Here is a 25,968-nt window from a genome sequence, read left to right on the forward strand (position 1 = left end):
TCAGACTTCAAAGAACCCTAAAAGAAAAGAGGATCGCTGTTTGGACCTCTACACTTAAGGGAAGATATGCCATGTTTACTATCAAACAAGTAAATACAGATAATTACTGTGCAATCAGCCCTTGAATACAAGATTGACGACAAGACAATTGTTGTCATCCGATATAATAAAATTTGGTCAAAACATATCAACGGGCTTTTACGGGTTGACAGGTTCAGTATGCAAATGTGAAGAAAAAACACGACCAACAGAGTGCCATCTCTCAAACTTACTCGCATATCTAATGTTGGCCATGTTGTGTGACAAATCCTTTGTCATTTAAACAAAACAAAAACAACAAACATATCACAGACCATCAGCCGATTTCCTTCTACCATGTGCAAAATCAATTAGAAATGTGTTGTAATCAAACATGTGGCTAGAACTGTGTCATCAGCTCAATAAACGGGTGTGCGAATTGAATCATTGACTTCAATCCGGGTGACGTTCGATCAATAGCTTTCCAGTTTCACGTAGAATGTTAGGGGATGTCAGATGGAAGAAAATAGCTCGCTAGACCCGATCCCCAGGGAAATCACTAGATTAACCTGGCAGAAGTACCTTCTTCCACAGCTGTGCATCACTAAATTAAACGCTTCAGTTCAGAGGGCTAAAGAGCCACCAGGTCCTACGGGACCGTTACTGCCGTTGCTGTATATTGACTTGGAGTTGGAGGGAGGAATGGGGTGAGGCAACGGCTGCAACCTTTGACACTCCCTACCGACCGACTTCCATCCACGATGCCAGCTGCACGAGAGGGAGGGAAGGGAAGGAGGGGACACACACACACACACACACACACACAGGCGAACGCACATTAATATCTCCAAGCATGGCTGACGAAATAGAATAAATAAAACTCACCTTTTCCTTACCATCCATTTAAAAAGACAGCATTAATCCACCACGGCACACTACAGGCAACGGATGCGGCGCTCAGCAGAAAGGAGATGTTATCCCATGAAAAATGGGAAGGTGCAGCGCTACCGATGTTCTGCTTTAATATAACATGAAAGTCGGGTTTGCCGGGGAGTCTGTTGCACTTCGCAAAATCTGAGGAGATAGAGGGCATTGTGTGTGCCAGCCTTTGAATGAATCCTCTAAACATAGTGAAACTCTACATATTTTGGTCAGCTTTCATCTGGCACAGGCCAGGCGCTGAAAGGGATGGTAACAGTTCACACATTACCGTTATGTACATCAAGCCAAACAAAAAGATTTCTGACTACTTGATTACAAACTTATTTATTTTCACATTCATCAGAAAAAAAGAAAAAAAACAATTAACAGACAAAACAGTTAAAGGCATTGAAAATGTCAGAAAACACCCTGTTTCTACTTAAATAGACTACAGTACCTTCCCCACCAGGCCTGCACTGCGCATGTGCGTGTCTGCTTATGTTTGCAAGTTATGCGAGGGGACGAGGCACAAAAGAGTGGGAGAGTAAGCGGTCTTATCAGGGATGTGCAGGTCCAGCCTCGCGGTTTTGAGTGCGCGTCAGAAAGTGAAAAGAGTTACTGTACTGGTCTTTTGCTTAAAGCAGCCGCCAGCGTCACATGACCAGTCAAAGAACTGGCCGACTTAAGACACACAGTTAGGATTTCTTTTGTCGCTCGCCGACTCCCTGCTCTGCTTCCCAAAATAACAAGAAGGAAAACATGTCTGTTATGTTCACCAACAGAAAAAAAAAAAGATTCAGACTAGCAATCATTATTTGACAAAGAAAGAGCGTGAACAGGTCACAAGTACTATCAGGACAATTTATGCACAGGGAAATAAAAACAAAAACATTTGCTTTTCGAGCATAACTTTAGCACACATTTGGAGTCAACTATACAGAAACAAAATAACTCATACTGCTTTGAATAGATGGTAGGTTCCTACTAAGCAGCCAGTTTCCTTATGTTGAGGATCAACCGCTTGCTGTAGTCCTTATGGTCCACGGGCTTCACATCCATCACGGTAGCCTTGATCCTGGACTCATCCTGGCAGACAAACAAACAGAAAACTCTTTTAAACGACGGCTTCAAGTTAAAAAAAAAAAAGCAGGTAAAGAGGAAGCACACTATTGTTTTTACTCTACACATAAGCATGTATTCCTGTCGGCATGTGATGTTTTTAAGGTACATCTTTTTTTTTCCGAACAATATTAATATTATGTGTAAAATCAGCTTGCACGAGACTGCTTGGAGAGGACGTAGATAAGACCCCAGACGATATCACATATGTTGACAGACTATCTGAGCCAGATTTTTTTTTTTTTTTAAATATTATATTCTCCAGAATTTAACTCAGAAAAGGGTGCTTTGGTAATTTCGATAGTGTCATCACAGTTTGTCCAGACTTACAATACTATGTGCTTCACTACGAGGGACAATCACTAACGAAATACAGCTGTCAAGAAGAAAAAAAATATATAAAAGAAGCACAAATATGACAATTACCAACATAAGCCCCTAATTATCAACATGAGCCACCATGTGGTGGAGCGTCAAGCAGTGTCTTCAGGTCAAGTTGCTAAATAGTTTGTTAAATACATCGCTGAAAAGTTAATACACAATGACCCCTTCCTTTCCCCTTTTGCAACATAATCCTGTCCCAGACATCGGTCATGTCACTCATGTCCTGGTCCGCTGTGTCTTCCTTGTGACCTGACTGCAGACATGGCACATTATGCCCGACTTCCATCAGCACACTGAAAGGCGCACAAGGGGAACGGCTCTGTTCCCGACGACTACACGCCGTTCAAAAACAGCTAAAATGCATATTTGCTGCTCGCGCTCAGGAAGCGCGACCATCCTGCCGAGGTCAAAGTATGTCAAAAAATGACAACGCATGCCCCTCCGTGATATGTGAGGTCAGGGACTGGGGGCTCATTTTTTATCTCTCCAGCCATACCACACATCTGCAGGAGACATACTATTTATAAAGGCTTCTCCTCGTCCCCCATGAGAGCGGGTTACTGTTAGGGCCGCGTATGTGAATTGTGTTGGCATTCAGATGAATGGTTCGCACACAAAAAACTGCAGTCTTTAAAGCCATATCCACCTCCACAGCTGTCTAGACACAAGAAGGTCATTTCCACTGGACCGTTATTCTCTGCATTTAAACAGAGGTTACACTCATTTTGTCTCCATTGATCCTCTGCAGCTGAAGTGGGTGAAATGTAAATCATCTTCCTTTTGGACGGGTGCCCACTTTCTTCCAGAACGACCCACTATAATCGCTTTGCTAGTTCTGTATGACGCAAGAGAAATGTTACCAAAAAATATTACGATTTCATCATTATAGTTTGACATGAAGTAGAATGAACTGTCATGCAAAACCTGGGTTTAGATAAATTAAGATGCTAAAACGCTGGTCACGCATTGTGCAAAATAACATAATGGGCACAACATGAAAAACAAGTTAAACCTCACATTGCTGTGCAGCAGAAGGGATACGTGGGTATTCAGACCAGCTGATCAATCTTTGAGGATTATGGCAATAAATCAGCAGGTGTACCCTGTGGAGTGTGTGACCACCAGAAGAGCTAAAGAAAGATGCTTATAAATGAGTATCATCCATTACACTGACCAACAGCTAACATGGATATAAACATGGCAAGATTAAGAATATTTGCGGAGGACAAACTTTAAGAAAACATGTTTTTCAGGGCACTTTTCCACACTGCGTTTTGGCAAAGGAAGAGGAAAGCAACCTTTTTTTTTTAAAAAAAAGCACATGATTCTTATCAATAATACAATAAAAAAGGTTATGATCTTACCCCTCGACTCCAAACCAGAGGACCAGAAATATAATTGTATGAACGGGGCATTATCTGTGAGGTTAAAACTACGACTGCAGTTGATCAGTGGATGAGATTAGGTGTGTGAATCTGTAAGCAGCCAGTATTACAGAGACAAGTTTGGGTTTTAATCCACACCTGGACAACCTGTGGATCTTTAACGGTGCCAGAAAACAAATGAAAATATGAATAATATGGACCTGCAGTGATGAAGACTGGGCCAGGGCTACAATGAAACGCCTTAAATGTCCAATATCAGCTCCGCCATCGGAGTCTTTTGAGACACTTAAATCAGTTGCAACGTCTAGACACGGCCTACGGGGACCATGAGACCTTATTAACAGCACAGCAGTTTGGATATTTTAGCCGCAAGCAGACATTCGTGATGTCAGGCAAGTGAAGGATTTAGGAATGTTGAAGAGTCAAGCACTGAGAGGTTATACTCAACGGATTGCTTTCTGGCGGTGACGACGCCGGTATAGAAATAAAGTAATTCCTCCACTGACATTTTGAGTTACAACACTATTACCTCGATGCAACAATAAAATATTTGTAATGCCAAAACACATCTTTGATATTGATTTGTGTGAAAATAATAGTATGCATCATGCTTACATGAACCAGCTTCACTTCACTCGTTTTGATAAACTCGCTGTAATTAATCATTGAATGTTTTGATTTAATAGACAAAACGACAGTAAGCTTTTGTTTCTCAGTGGCACCACATATATTTGAGAAGGCTTTATGCTCATTTCTTTGGGAATTTTGATGCCAGAATGACGTTAATTAAACTTGAATGTTGTTTTGATCCTAAATGCGACACCCTTCTCCTTCAACAGTGGCTTGGTTTTTCTCATTATGAACGTCACGCTTATTTGGGCTTTTGTTCAGTGTGATGTTGAGCAAAAAAATGAGGATTAGAATACTTTCATTTCCTTTTGATACTAAAAGTCCAATAAATCTTGATCATTCTTTAAAACAATAGCAATCATTCTCCTCCATATAATATAGATAGTAATCAGGTTGTTAGCTGTACGTATAGCTATGTGTAATATATCGTATAAGAGTGCAACTAAAGTTTATCATGATTAATAAATTACTTTGATTTTATTTCGATTAATAGATTACTCATCTAGAAAATGTGAAATAATTGCCACATTTTGACATTTGCTCGGTAGTCAGCCAGATTAGATAAAACAGAAAAACAGCTCAGTTAAATAAAAAAAATGTAACCAGAAGTTTTTTTGACAAACGTTTTTATAATCTGTTTTAGCTTTATTGTTGGTTGTATATGCAGAAGGCTAAAAACTCAGATATCTACCTTCCTAACATTAGGTAGAGCCAAGGTGACCTTGAAATGTGCCGTTTGTGTGTTAATGTCATTATAAGAGATCATTTCATAAGACTCATCATGTGGCAGGTTCTTGATTGAATTAAAAATGAAGAGTTTAATTTCCTCAAATGTCCTGAAAACGCCCTGAAACAAGAGTTTCTGTCCAAACTTAGTGTGATGCAACAGGATGAACGGTTGTCATTAACTTCCTTTGTTCCGACATCAAGCAGATAAAACATTGCACACATGACAATATGGGAGAGCGTCGCACAATGGCTGGCTTGTAGCATTGAAGGGGGGAGAAAATAACCTGAAAGAGGGGTTGCAGGTGTCTCTGTTGAAGGAATATGAGTCTGGAGGCAGCAGCCAATACATGCTTGTAGAAGTGCCAATGGCAGTGAGGATGCCGAGCTGAATGTGACAGACACAGTCGCCTCTTCTGTGGTTTGAAGGCGGATGAGCCTCTGGCTCGACTCCATACTTCCTGCTCAGAGTCCCAGCCCAATCAATTCTTTTATGTGCGTCCCTCAAAACAAACCTCTATCTGTGTGGCCTTCCGGAAATAGTGACCACAACTAATCTGTGTGTGCACCCTTCACAAAGCCACTGAAAATGAGCAGCAATCTCAGACAAACACTTAGGAAGGGGGGTTTTTTTTTAGTCAAAATGAAAGCAGGGCAGTCCTGTTAATGAATGGGAAAACTATCAAGGAGCAAAAACACAATGACTGACACATAAAGAACCTCTTTACGTGCCGCATTTTCAGTCTACAAAAAAGGAATGATGATGATGATGGTGGTTCCGGGAATTGAGGCTGCGTAGTTGCCCCCTCCCCGTCTTCCAAACAGGCATATTTCCTGTTACAGCAACACGGTGGAAGAAACCCGTGGGCATTATATCAGACAATTACCATTCCTGCTTTACTCACGTTATATGTTTCGAGCTTCACTCTGCTGCGGAAGACAAAAGTGTTGAAATTGGCTTGTTGGAAGACCTCGTCAAAGGCAAGTTCATTCTGGAATCAAAAAAACATTTGATTGGCTCTATATCAACACACATTTGTTTAACATGTCAGTTTCATCAAAGTTTCAAAACTAAAAAAAAGCAAAAATAAAATGAAAACTGTGATTTTCTAAGTAATTGTGCCTGGAAGAAACAAAGCACAGTCTGTCTTTTACACAAATCTGTCCCGTGCGGGAGCGTGTGAGCGTGCATAATCTGGCAGCAACAAAGCGGCATTGTAGTCAGGGAGGAGAGTCTCACCGAGTCCTTGAGCTGCCCCAGGTAAGCTGCATTCTGGCCAAGGATGGCCTCTGCACTCTCCTGGAAGCAAGTCACCCACTGGTTGTCCGCGTAATCTGCAATGTTGGCCTGTCGGATTATAGAGAAAACAAAAAGGCAAGAGTGAATGAGAAGAAAAGTTACACGCCTGTACACAAGCATTGATTAATGTTCCTGTGTTTTAATTTGGAATCATTATCTTGTTGGTTGCTGGATGCTTAAAGATGTATAGCGCTCTGTTCTTAAGAAATTGTATGTATGTATGTATGTATGTATGTGTGTATGTATGTGTGTATGTATGTATGTGTGTATGTATGTATGTATGTATGTGTGTATGTATGTATGTGTGTATGTGTGTATGTATGTATGTATGTGTGTATGTATGTATGTATGTGTGTGTGTATGTATGTGTGTATGTATGTATGTATGTATGTGTGTATGTATGTATGTATGTATGTATGTATGTATGTATGTATGTATGTATGTATAGCGCTGGCAACGCCTGGAAAAACAAGCAGTCTTGATGCTCTAGTTACACATACAGCAGAAGAAAATTCACAGCTTATGCTCCGGCTTGCGAAGAATAATATGCCGGCTGGCGAGTGCTACTAAACAAAAGCCGCTTAGTTCAGATGCCTGGCTGAAATTACTCTGTTGCTGACAAAGTGAGGTGTTTTACTTAACGTCATTTGTTCTTTCAAAATGATGATGGTTTGCGAAGAGCTGAAAGTAAAAGGCCCGTATTTGTCCTTTCCTTAATACACTTTTTGTAAAATGACTAACGGTAAGAAAAGCTACAGCAATTAACCCCTACATGGCTCTGATTTTCACAGCAAGGAAAAAAAAAACACATATCAAAAATTAATACTCATCACACTGCGTCACAAAAAAACGCAGCGTTGGCTTTAAACGTTTCTAAATTTAGAAAGAGCGGCTTGGGCGATGTTGAACCAGAGGGAGTGGGCCATAAGGCGAGAGGGGTGGGGGTGTGAGTCCCGGGAGACAGAACAAGGACAGTAGGGAAGGAGAAAAGAAAGAAAAGGCAATCAGAAGGACTACAGGGATGATGTGCGTAGCCTCAGCGGAGCAGCTGCTCAAGACTAAGCAGGAAGAACAGGCATTTAAGATATGTGCATTAGCATAAACGCGTGTACGCGAGTGCATGTGTTGCACAGCAGAAAAAGAGTTCGCTGGAAGTTTTACGGACGACAGTTACTCACAGAAAGGATGAGGCGGTACTTGAAGTTGGGGAACTCTTTGTCACACTTTTCACAGCGGAACATGCCATTTTGCTGGTCAACCACTTTTTTGTTGCAGTCCTGGCTGGGGCAGGCCTGGTAGAGGCAGTTTTCCTTGCGCAGGTATACTATGGTTGCTATGCAGGTGTAGTAGTCTGCCTAAAATAGGAATACAAAAAAAAAAAAATCAGTGCCAAATAATGTTACTGGAATGTGCTTCTTGCTCATGTTAAATATGTCGACTGTTGAAAACTAGGAATAAGAAAGCATGAAATTAACATTAAGATGGTATTTTAAGAAGCGCGTAATGATGCATGTGAACAGACAGGAAGCAACGTTTGTGCAGCAGATGCAAGAGTTGTTTCTCCCCGACCAGAATCCTAATGGCTCTGACACAAATGCAAACTTGTGAGGTCGATGCTGTGTTTATGGGGAACAGGCAGACCTTTGAAACAGACGGTGCGCACACGCGCACACACGGAAAACACCCAAACCAAAGGACATGAATTTCACAGTGGAAAGAAGCGGGTGGATGCAAGAAGCCGCTCTGGGTATGTTGTCATGAAGGGACGAATGTTTCCAACGTGTTTGCAGATGAGGCACATTGCTTCTCCTCATCGTGAAGGCCAGACCCTAATGTACTCGACAGATAGCTGTTGCACGGTAACAGCTAATTGTTTCAGACAGAGTCTTCCTCCCTTACTAACCTCTACATTGGCTGTGACAACAGAAAGGAGTCTACGTCCCCGCACACTTTGATAAAGGCTAAAGGCCAGTTCAGGGTCAGGGAGCAGCGCAAGAGGCCCGTCAGCTTTGTGACTTAAGTATATCCAATAATCATTAGCGTCACTGTGTAAATGTAAGGCTATGTTTATTGGAAAGAAACATGCAAGTCGACTGCATTTAGTTTCCCCAGAGAACTGAGGAGAAAAATCAATCAACTACAGTCGACTTCATGCTTTCACTGCATATTCACAGTGGGATTCTTGACAAATAATCATCAGTAATGTGGATATAATGACTAAGTGGGCCAATAGAACAGCGAGAACACTAGTAAGTTAAGAAATTGCACCACTTTATTGTAAAGCAGGGTTTAATACCAGGTAAAGAAAACACTTATAATATCAATATCGTAGTACGAGACTAGATATTGTTTTAGATTTTGGATATTGTAATATGGCATATGGACGTATTGTACTGCCCGAGGAAAAATGGTATATTTTGTAGAACTGGAAAGCATTGTTAAAATATTTGAAAGATCTGGGCAATCGGATTCATTTCTACAGTCAAGAGCAGCTTTTTCTTTCCAAATTAACCCAGTCAAGATACTTTAAGGGGCATTTTGAGCTTGAATTTTAAAAAAAAGAAAACTCTTACTATTGTTTCTGACATTGCTAAAGAAAATAAACAAAAACACAATTTATTTAAAAAAAAAAAAAAAAAAAGGAAAATATCCCGCAAAAACAATAAAAATCTATTCCCTTCTCTTCTCTGAGCGTTGCGTTTGTATGGAAAAGGATTCAACCCCAATTAACTTCTGGAACGGGACGATGATATTCTGTGTCATTTTGGATTGACAAAAAAAAAAAAAAAAAAAAAAACATAAGTGGAAATGACAGGAACAAAACAAGAAAAAAAATCATCCTGTTCCAACCCTGCAGCCAGCCGCTGGCTGAGCTTCTTTTTAATTATTGTTTTTGACTTACCAAAAAAAAAAACAACCAGCGTCATCAACCTCTGTCTAAATGAGGTGCAATTAATCAAGTAAATCCCTCTTCAATTAGTGTGTGACTGACCATGGCTGAAACAGAGGAACTTGTTTCCAGCCTCTGTCTTGGGCCTTTACAAATGCAGTGTCAAGCCAACAAGAGGAGGGTGACCACCTACTGTCAGAGAGGGCACGGGAGCCATGTGGAAACTTGAGATTGTGACACAAAGGCTTTGCGACAGGCACAATTAATTGCAACAGACTTTGGTTCGGGGGGGTTTGAGAGGTCTGACCTCCATGCCCCCATGTATGGGATGTCTCAAAGGAGCTGAACCAAGGCTGTCCTCAACCCCTCTTGTCAGTACCAGGCCTCATCACGCGCCATGCTGAGGCGGAGCAAGAGCCTCCATAGCACGGGGGTCAAACATTGTCCTCCTGAACGGCAGGAAGCTAATGCCACGAGAAGCCCTTCACCTGACAGGGGGGCTAATACATTGTCAGGATTGGGAGTTTGGAATTTAAGAGTACGGAATAGATGGGACTGCTCGAGATGCATTGTCGGCCTGTAGATGAAAGAATAGCTGAAGTGGCGAGACTACAAGAGGAATATTGAGGAAGGAATAAGCCTACTATCCGTCACTGGGAATCCTGCAGTTGTGGAATTATGATGGCAACACATGTAGGAGGGTCACGCACAGCCTTAGGCAGCAAACAAGCATGCAGGGTTTCAGCACTGCATTGCAATCGTGAAATATTCACCAAAACATATCTTCCACTTACTTTGGAAGGAACAATAACTGCTACTCTAGTTATATCCACGTATCTTTGCATTTATCTTGGTTATTTTAGGAGTTACCTTCCCCTTAAATCCTCTTTGAGCTTCCAAAAAGACAATGAAGCAAAGCTTCTTGCGTCTCTTGATGCCATATTACTGCTATTTATTTATTTACTGCATGTTATTGCTTCCATCTAATAATTGTCCTATAGCCTCAAATGGGATTCTTTCATCATACTGTGATGATTACTATTGTGCTGATCACGTTAAATTACACAAGTTAAGGTCTCTGCACAGGTCACATCATCCGCTCCAGACAACATATACTTCCGCAAGCACCATTTCCCTCAAAAGGTATGAATGAAAAGGGGGAAATTAGCAAACGCATTACTTTACCTATTCAAGGGCAGTAATTGCATTTCAGAGGGCAAAGAATAGAACCTGTGTAATCATAGTAATCAATAACAGGTATGAATGTGTCACCATAACAATACAAGACTGTGAGAGGACAACCACAATACAGAGGGAATAATGAGGACTGGATCAAATACCTGGTGATGCAGTGATTTCAATAATGTAGTAGATTCATTATACTGACTTAACCAAGAGTGCAGAGTAGGGCTGGAACCGGATATTTGACTATTGGGTTATTCGTTATTTGGCAAGTATTGACACACACTGACAGTTCTTAATGAATGCAGATTGACTGTGAGCACCTTCATATTCATTGTTTGGCATTCAACGGCAGGCGTTCAATTTGTCCTTGAATATCTTCAAAAGAATCATCCTTGAATAACAATACATCCGGGGTTACCATTGCTTGAATGTTTGAGGCGAGGCGAAGCACGTGTATACCTTGTCTCCGTGTCCTAAGTGCTCCGTCTTAACGTCAGATAGAGTCTTCCAGTTGGTGAGTCCTCCCCCGCTGCCTCTCGCCTCCGTCAGCGACTGTCCATCCACGGCATGGCCCTCCTTGTCATACCTGTTTAAAAGAGAAGAAATACTCGTCACAGTCGGGCCGAGTGTAGCTGCAGGTTCGGCAAGTAATGATTATAATCTTCATACATTATTATGTCCGATCATTTTCTTGATTGTTGGTCGCGTCACACAATCACGTCCCAATTCTGCCAAGCCCAAACAGTTATATAGCATATTCTGGTATATTTTATCTGACGAACGCCACAAAACCAAGATTTTAGTTTAAAGTGAAAGAGGACAAAACAAACAGAAAATAAAGAAATGTAATATTTTGTCTTTTCACTTAAAAAATGCCATTAAGACTTATCTAAATACCTGAACATTTATTTTGTCAATAGAATAATCCCTAAATAAAGTTATGTTACCTCATATTACCTCTTTAAAAATAAAGTTATGGTACTTCATATTTCCTCTTTAGCTGTATTTCCACATAAGAGATTCATAATATTTGCATACTCAGGCCTACTTCTGGTTGCTGCTTTATTCATACGAATACATCCAGACCAAAGCACATTAGTCTGTTGTTCACATGACAGACTACAGGCTGTCCATTTAACAGTTAGCTTTTAAAAAAAATAAAAAATAAAAAATTGTGTTCCAGGCAGAGCATCCATTTGTGTTTGTCAAAGCAAGGACGGCTCAGCTGAGAGAAAGGCGGAGAAGCTTGTGAAATGACTCAACAGCAGAGGGACAGATGAGCTGGCCAGGGTCAGGGCTGTTACAGTGATATCAGAAACCCATTTTCTCCTAATGTTCCCCGGTAATTCAGGGAAGACAAAAAGGAGGAGGATGGAGAGTAGAAGTAGAAGAAAGGTGGGTGGAGGTAAAATGCAGTGGGGAAAGCAAATAACAGTTTAAAATGGTCACAGGGATCAATAGCACTTACTAATCTGTTGGCCATAAGGCGGAGTGGCGCACAATAGGGAGGTCGGGTTGTAAATACAGCGAGAGCATGCTTTGCTCCTGGAGGCATGACTAATTGAAAATATCCCCATTAACGCGTGTGGCCAGACCGACTCACAGGCTGCCAATTTCCCACATTGACAAATGTGGGCACTTCTTTACAACGGCACCAGATTCTTCACCAGTTTGTCTGCACTACTTTGCTTTAACCGCGCTTGCACCCTGTTGAAAACTTGTAAGAAGGCATTCTGACAAAATGGAAATACCGTTTTCTGTCATGGCGTCTCTCCTCAGACAGACGTTCTACAGGGGAGAAAAATGTCATAGCGACATAGTAAAATAAGGTAAGCCTGCAGACCAGTAAGGCTTCACAGTGTTACATGGCTGCTCTGGACACCTGATTTGACAGGTAAGCCTAAGGGACTATATAAAACACTTAAGATACCACTGATTAAATTCATGATTTTCTTCTTCTAAATCATAGAAACGGTGAGGAATACAGGAAATGGCACCATAGACGGCGATCGAAAATGAAGGAAAGACAAACGAGGACATGTTCGCACTGGTTGGAGACGTGCACCAGTCAACTGAAAGCAGGCAGATCCCAGCTGAGAGCAGTGTGGCGTCAGTGAGACAAACTATCTGCAGGAACAGCAATATGAGATGACTGGAGGCGTGCAGACATGCATGTGCTTGCCATAGACATGTCAAATGTCAGCGTATCAATGAACGGGGACAGGATGGGGGAAGTGGCGCGTCAGATGAAGAGGCATGAGGGGGTTGATGGGAAAGTCTCAGTCAGCAGGGTTCTCTGCTCCGGGCAAAGACCTTGATGCTTGGGCTGCAATTGGCAAACACACCACCAACACAATTACTCCATGTTGTGTGTGACATGGCGTTAGCCTCTTCTTCTGAAGTGAGTGGCATGTGGTCAAACATTGCGCTTATAGTAACGGGGAAGCAACAGAAGTGGCTTCTTTTAATGTAAGAAGTGTTTTTGCTATGCTACAGTACTTTTCTTGGTAGAAACAATTTAAATAGCGCAGCAAGCCAAACTGAATATCCCACTAACCTGATACACTTATGAATAATTAATATTGGACAAGTTATTGTTAATATATCTGTGACTAAGAAACTTAACATCTTTAAAACATAGAATATAGCTTTGATGAGTGTATTTTAACCTAGAAACGCACTATAATTGTAATTCTATGCCTGACTGGTATATACCAAAAAATTATCTTATTTTCTCAATTAATATATAATCTTTGTTTAAAAAAGGTCTGCAAATGATAATCTTGTTGATTCATCTTTCAGGTAATTTTAAGTTGTTTGGTGGATAAAATGTCAGAAAATGGTCAAAACTGTTATCCATGTTTTCCAAAAGGCCAAGATCACTTTCTGTACACAACTCAAAGGTTATCAGTTTACCGTCATATCGGAGTAAAGAAACCAGAAAAACATTCACAGATAAGGAGCGAGAATCAACAGGATTTGGGTTTTTTCTTAAAACATTAATTTGATATTTGACAACTTCAATCAATTGACTGTTGCAGCATTGCCCAAAACCCAACCTTAAGTATTTAAAGTTTCATTTAATAATTAGTAATTTATCTCAAAAAACAGTGTGAAACAGTGAGAAATTTTGTTTATCATACATGACAAAGAAAAGCAACAAATCATCACGTCGAAGAAGCTGCAACCAGCAAATAATTTGTCATTTTTGCAATATCGACAACACACAAAACATAATGCAACTTCTGGTTTGAAACGTTCAGCCATTCGGTTACTAATTCAGTTCAGCTAATAACTCAACACCAGCAATTCAGCTCGTATATCTGCCACAAGGGAAACATGTTTGAAAATTAACAGTCAATTAAATACAGAGGCATCGTATTCATAAGACGACCATGTTAACAACGCTAGTTGGCTTCTGGGCTGACATGATAAGTGTCACAACCGTAATGTTGTGGCCTGTGCATGTGTAAATACTGGAGTTGTGATAAGACGGACAGAGAAAGGGTCAGCTTGGACTTGTGACTAAAAGAGTCTGTGTTTACAGTCTGAGGCATCACGCACCGAGAAGAAAGTGAGAGGTGACGTGTAGGAGAAGGCAGGGTGACCGACTTTAAATGAGCTGTTGCCACCTAATGGACAATTGCGTCTTCACACTTAAAATGGGTCAAAGTGTAAATGTGAAGCCAGATTTTTACAGCAATAATGTTCACAAATAGGAACTTAGTGTAGGTTTAATGTCAAGTTGGCAGTCTGTGTCAATAGCTCTCAAAACAAAGCAACAGCACACTAACCATGCACTGAGATTGAGCCCAGATCAAGATAATTAGTGCAAAGTGCAGCATTCTCATTTTTAAGCACCTTGGAAAGTGCTGAGCGAAACGACTAATACTCTGCCCAAGTTTGAGTCAATAGCCCACCAAGGAAAGACTATTCATTTGAGGAAGTCCCAGAGGTCTGCGCCAAAACAAAATCTAATTAAGACACCCTCTGCATGAGTAAAACAATGTTTCAGCAGCCTTGGTGTACTGTATCTGTGCTGTGGGAGAAAAGGCTTCGGGTTCTTCTGTGCAAAATGAAAAATATGATCATCAAAAGCTTGGTTTGGAGTTCAATTGATTTGCTCCCTTGTTCTGTTTTTTTTTAAGTCAGATCTCGGCTTACAGAGCCGTCAATAAGAGACACACTTGTGGACGGCTCCCACCACGAGAACTAGACTTATAAGCGGAACAACAAAACACACAATATGTGTATAACAGCCCGGCAGTCAAGCAGTGAAAACTCACTAACAACTTGTTTGTCATCACTAGATATCATTGCCATAATGGAGGCTTAAAATACATATAAACCAGTAAGGAGTCCATTCTCTCAATCTTCTTCACAGCATGAGGCACCGCTCTCAGACATGCAGTGCAACGATCTCGTCTTCACCATGATTCTCACTCGGATCAAGAGTAATAAGGGAGGTCTGGCCTCCTCTCATCTGTGACTTTGAAACTGTTGATGCTTGCAGAACTTGCAGAAACCCGTTGGCCAAAGTGGACAAAGCAACAGAATAAACTAACTTGAAGAGCGTTAAGATTTAGTTCTGGTCATATATCTGAAATTGATTCATCAAAACAATTTAAATAAAGTGTGAAAGAGCAAAAAGGGGATAGATGATTGTGATGGAACTATACGATGGCTGTTCCTATGTTCACTTATGTGTTATAAGTTGTTACAGCTATTTAGTATTTGATACCATTTGTTACACAGATTTGGTGTGAAATCTTTGACCACTCAAGGATAGAAACAAACCAAGACAATGAAGAATTCTCTTATGGTGTTTAATGCCAAAGACATTAATAAAAGTTGTAAGAAAAATCCTAAATTGTGCTGGTTTGTCAGCCTATATACACCATGAGATAGTAAGACCTGCTTTAAAGCTCAAAGGAATAAAAACGCTCACTCCCTTTCTTGCCCAGAGCGAGATGAGAAGGTTGATACTCCCATCTGTCCAATTTTGTTAACCAACACGTCTCGCAAACTTGTTCAATATCAAATACATGACAAGAACAGTGTCACGGAGTCGGCTTGTTAAAATAATAAGAAATGTGACACAGTGACATTGAGTTCAGACCATCAAACAATGGTCAGTTCTATGTGAAATGGGTGTTGGGGGGCGTCATCACACATGAATTGGGCTCACTGGTGATAAGAGTCTCAGCTTTCCAGTGGTAACCACTTTGTGAAATCCCAACAGAGTTTAGGGACCCCTGCATGCAGGAATATTCTAAAATATATTGGAGGTGAGAGGTCGAGGGACCCCTTTGAAAATCACCATGCCAGCGACCTTCTGTCAACAGAAGAGAGCACAGGAAGTATGAAAAGACTATGCTCCAGCAGGGATGTCCTGTATAATATAAAAGAAATACAAAACAGTAGTTGTCATTGTAAGAAATGAAATTAAAAAAATATATTCAGAGGAGCCAGAGGCTGGTGGTAATAGCGTCATCAAGAAATTACTGAGCCAAGACGTCTGATTAAAGAAGTACATTTGAGCATATTTTGTGATTTGCCTCTCGCAAAGTAGAGTCACAATTTACTGCTCTGAGTATGCAGATCAGGTCCTCTGATCGTGTATAAATACCACAGCCACATTTGTCAAAGCAGAAGACGGCCGCTCTCGACTCGTCACAAATTGAATTTGAACCGTTTACTGATTTGTTTTTTTATTCCTCAGAGCAGGGCAGGCACCGCTATCGGGAGGTAAATGAATGATACTATTTGGATCCCTGCTCAGAAATACAGACATTTTGCTTTCGTGTGAAGAGAGGAGGGGCAGGCCTCGCCTGTTGAAGTGGGATCTATAAAAGGACAGATCAGTTTGCCACAGCGCTGGAGCGAGATTCAACCCCCACTGCGATGCGACAGCGCTGCCTTGTGTGTCACTCATGTGCCAACCTGTACCACTTCACACAGCAACCTAACAACACAATGTCTTTGTTTAAACATAGACCGCAAAAGCAACAAAAATGTCTTTCACCCCTGACAAAAACACACAAATAGTACATGATTGATTTATGTGTTGCCATGTTGTGCAGCAGGGAGAAGGGCTCATTTAGAAAATAAAGGAATCGAGGAACTGACATGGGAACACAGATTAGAGATGAAAGCCTTGGTGTTAAAATGTTTCTCTTTCCCATTGCAAGAATAGCCAAACATCTTCAAGGAATAACAGTGCCCCTTAATTGTGTTAGGGTGCAATTCTTTAACTCTGCATTTGGCTGTAGTAAATATACTTTAGTGCAATATGCACCTCTACATGTATGAAGATAACGCTTAAGGACAAAGATAGCTTGCCAAAAAGCTGAATCAGACATGAAAGAACACTGGTACACAGACACACACCTAGGCAAGAGAAATGTGGCAATCAACATCATCACATATAAATGTGTTTCATTCCATCGAGAAAGATGTTTAGGCGAAAGAAAGAAAAATGCATTTCCACAGATTAAGTATGATTTCCATTTATATGTGATGCTTCATTGAGGCAACCCCTACCCCCCGGTCCGCCAGCCAAACAATGTGGCTAATGGGGGGAAACTAATCTTGATAATGAGAATCAAAGCATGCACTCCTGCAACCATTTAAATCATTTGAGTTCTCCAATTTCAACAGCAATACTTGTATGTTTATCTTGCAGCGAGTGAAATAAAGAAGAAAAAGCCCTGTGGTTTAATATATATCATGTTTCCTACCTGCAATGGAAGTAATTCGCCATCTGTACACACTTGCTATTACACATGAGCAATTCTCTGCCCTGCATTCATTATCTATGAATTTCAGGCTCACTTACCAGCCTCTGAGCTTATAAGCCTCGGGGATGTCTGGGTTGATCATCAGGGTGCTGCTGAAGGATGCCGAGATCGACCGGCCACCATAGTCCGAAAGCTTTGCCCCCTTTATGGCTACAATGGGCTGTCCAGAGCCGTCAAACTTTTCTGCCTACACAAAACAAGAGAAATGGAAACACTCGTTAAAACTTTGTTGCTCATTATTTGTCGTGATTTCATTGCTTCCGTTTTATTTATTGCTACATTGTAACCCTTAAGTGTCACAATGGACATTTTGGGCCGTGTTAATGCAAATTAAGGACATTTTGGTGAGTTTTTTTCCTGAAATTTGGATGTGGACCCTAAGCTTTAATAAAAAATAAATATATAATAAAATTGTGCATCCAAAATACAGCCAACCAGACTATTAAACACAAAAAAGTCCCCATTAAAACTGTTTTACATTTCTGATCCTACAGCCATTACAGCATAACATCATGCATCCTATTATATCTGGCTTTCCTCCCTGGATTCAAAATGATTGTCTTTTAACCATTTCTCAAAAGTGGCTCATAATGGCAACGCTAACAAGCTGATGATTAGCAGGTGTAATGTTACCATGCGCACCATCTCAGTTTAACATGTTCGATTAGCACATTTCAGGCTGATGCCATGAATGTCCTTTAGTAACACAGGTATTTTATAACCAAAGAATTTGACAATCCCTTATTTTGACCCGATGGTGATGGAAGAGTTACAAAATCACCAAAGTTACTACACGTTATCTTTTCTTAACAACATGAATGCCATGACAAATGTCACGGCAACTCCTCATATAGTACGAAGATATAATATATAGAGATATTTAATTGAACTAGAGGACAGTCAAAGCCTTTAAGGTTCCTCATCTGGGGACAATGAAATAGGTAGTAAGATATTTCAGACTGAACCAAAGAGCTGGACCGACTCTTTACTGTAATAAAGCACCAACTAATAAAAAACAATAACAGAGAGAGAAAAGGGGAGCAACAGTGCAGCCTTCAGTGACGGGAAAAAATATCTCCAACACTTGCAAGGCCATTGTTCTTCATAAACTATACATCTTGTGTACCTCAGCAGGTCTCTGTGGAAAAGTGGTACGTGTCGGACAAACAAACAGGAAACACTGTGCTTCTTGTCAGGAGGAAAGAAATGGTGGTAAACTCAACACAGTCCCTCTGAGCCAAAAGGTAAAAATCAACTGCACGGGCAGTTACTTTATCATCCTGTGACAAGGAATTCAGTCGGCGATTTCAACCACATCCGCATCCTATAAAAACATTGCAGACATTATTGCATTTCTTTGGCTCTCAAACTGTTGAACAGTGATCAGTAAATGTGTTCATCAACCCTTTCTAATTAAAAAGATTGCTGACATGGTCTCACCAACGACTGAACATCACAAGCTTCACAAAAAGGTAACTTTTATTGTCAGCGTTTTATATCGGAGCTACTTATGTTCTTGTGTTTACTCTCGGCATGTGAGGTCTGGCTGCGCTTCGGCTTCAGTCATGTGTAGTAAATGGTTGCTCTCGGATGACGATGAGCATTTAGAAGGACAAAATGCTCTGAGGGGAAAGCTTAACCATTACAATAAGTATGTCTATGCATTATATAAAGTAAGTATTGATTTTGACCCCCCATTTAAAAAGCTCCAGACACTACTTGCTTGCCCTAAGTCTAGGTTTTACTTCCCATCTAATGTGTATATACTCACTTCCTCTCCCCACAGCGTGACCGTCACCAGCTTCCCAGACATGTCCATCAAGTTGAGTGTCCTCTTGGATACTTCCTTGTTTGCCTTGGTGGTGAGGCGGGTCACTTCATCCACACTCTTACACACTCCAATCACATCTGCAATAAGAGACATAAACCAGTGCATTAGCAGCGGGAACTGGATCCATTTCTCTATTTACGACCAAAATGATTCACAGTGTACAATTAAGTTTGAATCATGTACCGCTCATGACATTCTGGAGAGACGATGACCATATGGTTTAACTTCCTCTCCAAATCTAGCTATTGTTTCCAAATATACATATCATGAATATTGAGTGTGTTTACGCCCGTAGGTCATTCTAGGTCCCGTGGCTTCCGGCGTAAATTGTCTCTTGGGAAATTAGTGATTCATTCATTCGTTCCAAAAATCAGGTGCACTGACCTATGTACCTGGCACTTACATCCATAATGTAGAAGCAAATCCAAAAAATAGGCTTTAATTGTTTCCAGCAATGCACTTCATCAAGCATACTTTGTTGACTAATGTAATCAAGCATAACAAACGCAGAGCCATTTATTTGCGAATGTGCAAGAGTGGCATCACAAACATTACTCATCTATAAATCCTCATCTGCGCAGAGTAAAGTGGGTTTTAGTTGCATTAACCATGATGAATAAAACTTAATGTTGAATACTACTTAGCTACTAGTAAGCTGGAGAGAAATCACTCAAATGGCAGGACAAGACACAGTCTTCATTAAAAGAATTACAAGCACAAGACTCCTTAATATCACTTCATTTTACCTGTGACAGTGGCTTCTCATTTTCTCATCGGCTCAGCCATAAGGCCCAAACTCAATCTGCACTACAGGCTATTAGTGTCATCAGTATCATTAGTACCACTTTTATCTCTGCTCATGTGCTGTAATTACCTCAACCTCATAACACATCCGGCTCTACTTTCAGTTACAAACTCTATCCTCTGCTTATGTTAACTTATTATTGGGTGCTTGGGAAAGCCTCAGCAGGAGCAGGGCTTTGAGCTCCGGTTGGTTGGTTGTGCTTTTTGAAATACAACCGAGCGTTTCGGCCTCACAGAACTCAAGCCCTCTGTAACGGAAAACGATGTGAACCAACACACCAGGAAACACAGAAGACACAAACACTAACTACATTTGGTTAGGTTCATGGTACATTCACTGTTTTGATTTAATTGGCTGCTTCTATACAATATTTCACACTGCAAAATGAGACTTGGCTTATGAGGAAAAAAAGAGGCTCCAACGAAAAAAATAAATAATATCAATGTTTATATTCCACCAGCATACATTTTAACCTGTCAAGACTGTAGGCTAGGATTTAATTACTATTTTACATAAGCTGCCTTTAAAAGTTTTATTCAGGGGTTTTCTTTGATACAACATTGTACTTTTTAACGCTGACAGTTTCACTCATTTGTTCCATTCACTGTGACTCTAAATATCTAGAAACACATATGATAATTGCCAAGAGTCATAAGCGAATGCCTAGAAAATCTGCAACCTGAAGCAACAACACTTCAAATGTCGGTAGACATTTTCAAACAAAGACATGACGTTTGAGCAGAACTCTGCTAAGTTTCAGGGCTATATATGGGGCTCCATGTTATATTTTTGACAGTATGCAATGTCTTTGTACATGTAGTTAGGGCTGGAGGCTCTTCAATATTTTTCCACCAAAAAAACTGTCTGGGAAAATGAGGGGAATTAAAATGATTTGATATAATGACACATGTCAGGCTTAGAAATGCACGTGTAGATTCCTTACCAATGATGGCATCTTTTTCTCTGTTTTCCAGGTCACCGATGGAGACAAAGTCACACTGCATCACGGGGACGTCACTGCTGTCTTCACAGGGGATGATGCTGGACTCTCCATTGAGAGTCATCTCATAGTCATTCTTCACCGCTGTGTACTGCTTGTTGGCGATCTTCAGGGAGCCCTTGGAGACGTAGTAGACCTGACACGCATGGATGGGATGAACCACGTGTTATTCATTTTACCTGACTGAACGGTGCAAACAAGATACGACTTCTGCCAGTCGGTGGGGATCAACAAAGGCTGGCAACCGATCATAAGCCGCTTATTGTTGGGGTACAGTGTAGCCAGATGACTCATTCATAGTCTGTGTGGTTTGAACTCGCAAAGTACTGGCAGCTGTTGAGAGAACTGTCTGCGGAAAATCCGTCAGTTACGACGGACAATTAGGACGTTCTGTGCCGAATCCTTACTGGAGGAACGTCTCACCTTGCCAACCTCAACCAGGCTGAAGAATTTGTCCACCTCTTGGTTAAAACCAGTCACTCTTATCTCTCCCTGTAATGAAATAGAACAGTTGGTTAATGTATTAAAGCATGCCAGGGACAGTACAAGATTTACAACTCATACTATCTTGTAATTTATTCTTATAGCATAGGTATCAAGGCTGGGACCACGATGACACTCACACTCTCATCCACAATCTCCATGGAGAAGAGTTTGCCGTCACCACGAGAGTTGCTCCAGGTACGGATGCTGCCCTTGTTGGTTACACGAGCACGAATGGTCCACCTACGGGGCATCAAAGAATCTGAGTATCTCATGTGATCATATGGAAAACCGACATTAGCATGTTTTTATTCATTAATTCATCAACAAATTCATCAACAAAACCTTTTAATAATCTGTATGTTGCACAGACATAATTTCTTTTTTTTTAGGCCAGCACCACGGCCAAGCAAAAGTAATGAAGTGTCAGTGGACACTGATATTCAACAGGGTTTTTTTTTAATTATTATTATTATAATAGTTGGACTAAAACATGTTTAATAATTTGAACGATTATTTGATTTAAGATTTGTGTCTAAAAGCTTTTGCATATTCCACTGATCCTTCCAATTATATAGTTCATCATTTGTATTTTAATGCCATTTTTTACATCCACGGATTTTAAATTGTGTTGTTTTTATCATTGTGTAATATCAAAGTTGTATCAAGTCATATGTAGGTTGTTACCGTGCGAAACACTTCATATACAACCGTATGACATGCCCTGACTGTTCCCACTGACTGAGAAGCATACTCACTTGGACTGATAGGGGTTGAGGCTGGCGATGGGCACAACTTTAGCGCTGCCTCCTGGAGTACCGGGCATAGCAGATGGGGTTAGGGTCTTTTTCCCAAAGTCTCTATTGAAACCTTTTTGCCCTGTTGAAGGGATGAAGAGTGAAATAAATGATCAATGAAGAGCAGTGATGGAGAAAAGTCAAGAAAGAGGCACATACATTATTCATCAGAGACGAATTCCAAAAATCCCATTTCTTTGGATTGCAACTGCTCCATCACTGTAATTATCTCACTTCATGAGGGAAGTTTCATCAAAGAAGAACCTAAGCACTTAAAGCAAATCATACCACTGTTGATTGCTCTCAAGTCAAGCAAGAGGAAAGACTCAAAACAGGAAACAAAAACAGTGTCAAGCCATGTGGGTAGAGATGTGTGATCCAGCGTTTTTGGTCAGAAGGATGATTCACATTTCACAGAATCAGGGCAGAGTGTGAAATGCAATAACAGACTGGATCTGCTCTTCCCCAGGAGAGCTGTGCTGCCTGACTTTTCCATTTGAACAAGCGCTGCACATTTGATTTGTGTGCATCTCACGTGGAGGATTAGAGTTCAAAGTGTCCACTTAAGTCCTCCCACTTTGCCAACCACTGCACTTCTGGTAATTAAGCCTCCAGATCAACCAGCACACAGATAAATGAACAATGACTGTGCTGATGAGGAGGGTGCTTGCCACAACCTCAATTCCCACACGGAAGATTAAAGGGATGAATACCTGCTATGACACGCTAGAAGACAGCAAAACCTCTCTGACAGCTGGATTGCACATCTCTCCTGATTCAAGTTATTTGTGACGCTGTGATCCGCTGCTTATCTCTGACATGAACAAATTTGAAAAACAAATCTGTTTGCTCATGGGGTTAAAATACACTCTCCAGGTTGTCTGTGCTACAGGGTATTTTGTTTTCGTATTCTACTGTTTCCAAAAAAAGATAACACTATGATTAACGGGCACAGACCGCTACCCATCGACACAGGCTCATAGTTGTTAAAGTTTATGATACCAAGCATTCACATGAAAAAGGGCAGCTCTGTAGAATTGAGAGTGGCACTGTGAAAAAAGAAACTTGATAACTTAAAATGAAAATAGTGATCAATGGGCGTTACAATTATTGGTGTCATGTAACTCTGTGGGTTACCCAGATTAGAGAAAGCAACAGAGGAATGCTGCCATCTGGTGGATATTCATGAACCATGTGCACAGTGTCTTCCACAAAATGTCCATTTTTACCCATTATAATTTATGCTCAGGAGTTCAAATAAACACTTGCACTAACCTTCATTTCTAACTTGCTGCTGTAGCGGTTGGCGGGTTTCAGGGTTTGGTGCTGACTGAGGGCCTTTGACCTGACCTGCAAGGAAGATTTGACATTAAGACCCATTAAAACCAATAATCTATATGTAAACATCTATCTCACTTCACAAACATAGTCCACCAACCTTCGTTTTAAGACAAAATGTGATTATTAGGTAGCGGATGTTATCACAAGATGTGATTTGAAAGCTTACCCTCGACAAAAGGAGTAGGGTCACCGATTTTTCCAGCAACATCTGCAGCAGACTTGATGACTTCAATTTCTAAAATGATCACTACCCGTCTGTAATGAGACATCACAGTGAACCACAGACAATAGCATTGTATCTATTTTGTATCGGAAGATAATTGTGCTTGCACACATCCATACAGTGGGTGGGCAAAATCTTGATATGCCGATAAAATGCACAAAAAAAGAAAGAAAACTGCATACCGTTTGTCCTTCAGTATATTGGTCACATGCTTCTTCAGAATGCAGATGCAGTTCGGGGCCAGGAGGTTCTCCTCAGCCATGTAATTCAGCTGCGTTGAAAGCATGAAGGCTGTGAAGATGTGGAAAAGTGAGAGGAGAAAATCAGACAGGCAGCCGAGGTTCATTGAACTAAGTCAAGTCAAACTGTATTTGTATAGCACATCCAAAGTGATAAACAAACATGATATTGTCTTATGGGTCCTATTCCTAATCTGCATCTATGTAATGTAATAAAAAATAAAAATAGAAACTTACAGGACAGAGTGTGCACTCCATCACTCATCATCACTCGAAAGCGTGTTGGACCATTTCCACTGTCAATCTTGCGAAGGTTCTGTGAGGTGATATACATATTTTTTAAAAGACTTCACAAACATAATGTCGGTCCAATTGTGTCATTCTGCATCCTATGACAGCACTGATCTTGGTTAGCTTGATATATGGTGCATTAAACAATGTACAGTATGTACACAGTATGTTAATCTATTGCCTTTTTGTCATTAAAACCCTAAACTATTAATATTGTAGTATATTATCAATACTAAGTTGTGGGCCATGGTCTGAAATGTAAGTTCAGAAGGTGTTCTACCCTTAAAATTCAACGTTGGTTTGCATAATGCTAAATCCGTACGTATGTAATCTACCAGGAAAGTTGGGTGGAGTGTATGGTGTCAACCTAAGCTTCAAATAAAGGAAAACCAGTCTTAAGGAAAGATTGTGTGTTGTTGTTGTTGTTGTTGTTGTTGTTGTTACTCACCACCAACTGAAGAACCGCGTCATTACCACCAATGCCATTTGATAGAGCCTGGAAAAAACATTTTAATAAATGTCTAAGTAACCATAAATGGCTGAGGGAGGTGATTGAGCCCAGTGATGGAAGAAAGAAAGAAAAGAAGAAAGAAGTACGTGTGTGTGTGTGTGTGTGTGTGTGTGTGTGTGTGTGTGTGTGTGTGTGTGTGTGTGTGTGTGTATTATTAAGTGGGTGTCTATAATGAATTACAGTTTCTCCATTGTGTTATGTTAGACACTCAAATAAAAACCACGCACACAATTTTGATAAATAGCCTGATACTATTACATTTTGGACGCAGCTTAACTCCTTTAAAATAGAAATTTTGGATCAACCAGGACTGACATCTTAATTTTGTCCAGAGCTCACATTTTACTGCAGAAAGCTGGCTGAAATTGGTGTTCAGTTACAAACAATAGTGTGCATGCTAATGTCACGGTAAGCTAGCTAGCGTTACAGAAAGTAGACGAGTTTGCTCGAGTACCAACAATTAACTGCTAGCTTATCCAGGTGGGGAACAAAGACAGCGCCAAACCATATTTAACTTGTTAACTAGTTTTAGCTTGTTAGTTGGTGTGAAAAGGTTGATCTTACCTCTATCGCACCCTCTGAGAGGCTCGTCATATCTACAAGAAGGAGGTCAAGCCGCGAAAATAAAGATTACTTTGGGGAAATATCTGCTGGACAGCCAACTTAACGCTTCCAACACTGTCAGCACTCGTTCAGTTGTATCGTTGGCGCCAACGGCTTGGACTACCGCGCGAAGCGATGTATGCGCTGCTCCAGTTTCCGTTTCCGTTTACGGATCTCAGTTCAGTTTGCGGTCTGTAAACAGCGTTAATATATCAGCCTGGTAAAGACATTGAAACTGACCGTAGACCAGCTGCATGGATGTCAGCGCCAACCATAACGTGACGTCAACATCGATGCGTTCACAGGCAGAGAAAAATAGGAGTTTTCCACGTTACCGCATACTATTTTTAATAGGATCCTTGACTTTGCGTTATTTAATCGCAAAATAGTTTACTTTTTGAATACTATTGGATTCATTCAGTGGACCATAACCTGTTACAAAAAAGACACATAGTGGATTAAAAAAAGTCCCTCTCAAGTATGTCA

At 40.7% G+C, this 25,968-nt stretch overlaps 1 protein-coding gene across 1 annotated transcript; it reads right to left on the minus strand.

Annotated features, from left to right (window-relative positions):
- Positions 1-1,265: 1,265 nt before the first annotated feature.
- On the minus strand, positions 1,266-25,601 carry rpa1 (replication protein A1). The gene is made up of 17 exons (XM_068585890.1): positions 25,444-25,601; positions 24,817-24,864; positions 24,315-24,393; positions 24,021-24,129; positions 23,782-23,870; positions 23,550-23,624; positions 22,236-22,356; positions 21,618-21,720; positions 21,418-21,486; positions 20,938-21,130; positions 19,130-19,266; positions 17,397-17,545; positions 11,018-11,144; positions 7,662-7,838; positions 6,424-6,531; positions 6,089-6,175; positions 1,266-2,025 (listed from the first exon to the last, which is right to left on the minus strand). Exons 1-17 carry the CDS (start codon positions 25,471-25,473, stop codon positions 1,924-1,926), a joined length of 1,803 nt encoding a protein of 600 aa, XP_068441991.1. The 5' UTR covers positions 25,474-25,601; the 3' UTR covers positions 1,266-1,923.
- Positions 25,602-25,968: the final 367 nt, after the last annotated feature.

Source organism: Clinocottus analis, unplaced genomic scaffold (assembly GCF_023055335.1).
Source record: "Clinocottus analis isolate CAN_PGR_092001 unplaced genomic scaffold, fCliAna1.0.p SCAF_2, whole genome shotgun sequence".
Classification (NCBI taxonomy): Eukaryota; Metazoa; Chordata; class Actinopteri; order Perciformes; family Cottidae; genus Clinocottus; species Clinocottus analis.

Excerpts from the sequence above, each read along its gene's own strand:
- rpa1 (XM_068585890.1), bottom strand. The coding sequence starts at position 25,473 with ATGACGAGCCTCTCAGAGGGTGCGATAGAG. Across the intron at positions 23,871-24,020 it reads AATATACTGAAGGACAAACG|ACGGGTAGTGATCATTTTAG; the intron begins GTATGCAGTTTT and ends GTCTCATTACAG. Across the intron at positions 2,026-6,088 it reads TGAAGCTCGAAACATATAAC|GATGAGTCCAGGATCAAGGC; the intron begins GTGAGTAAAGCA and ends TTTGTCTGCCAG.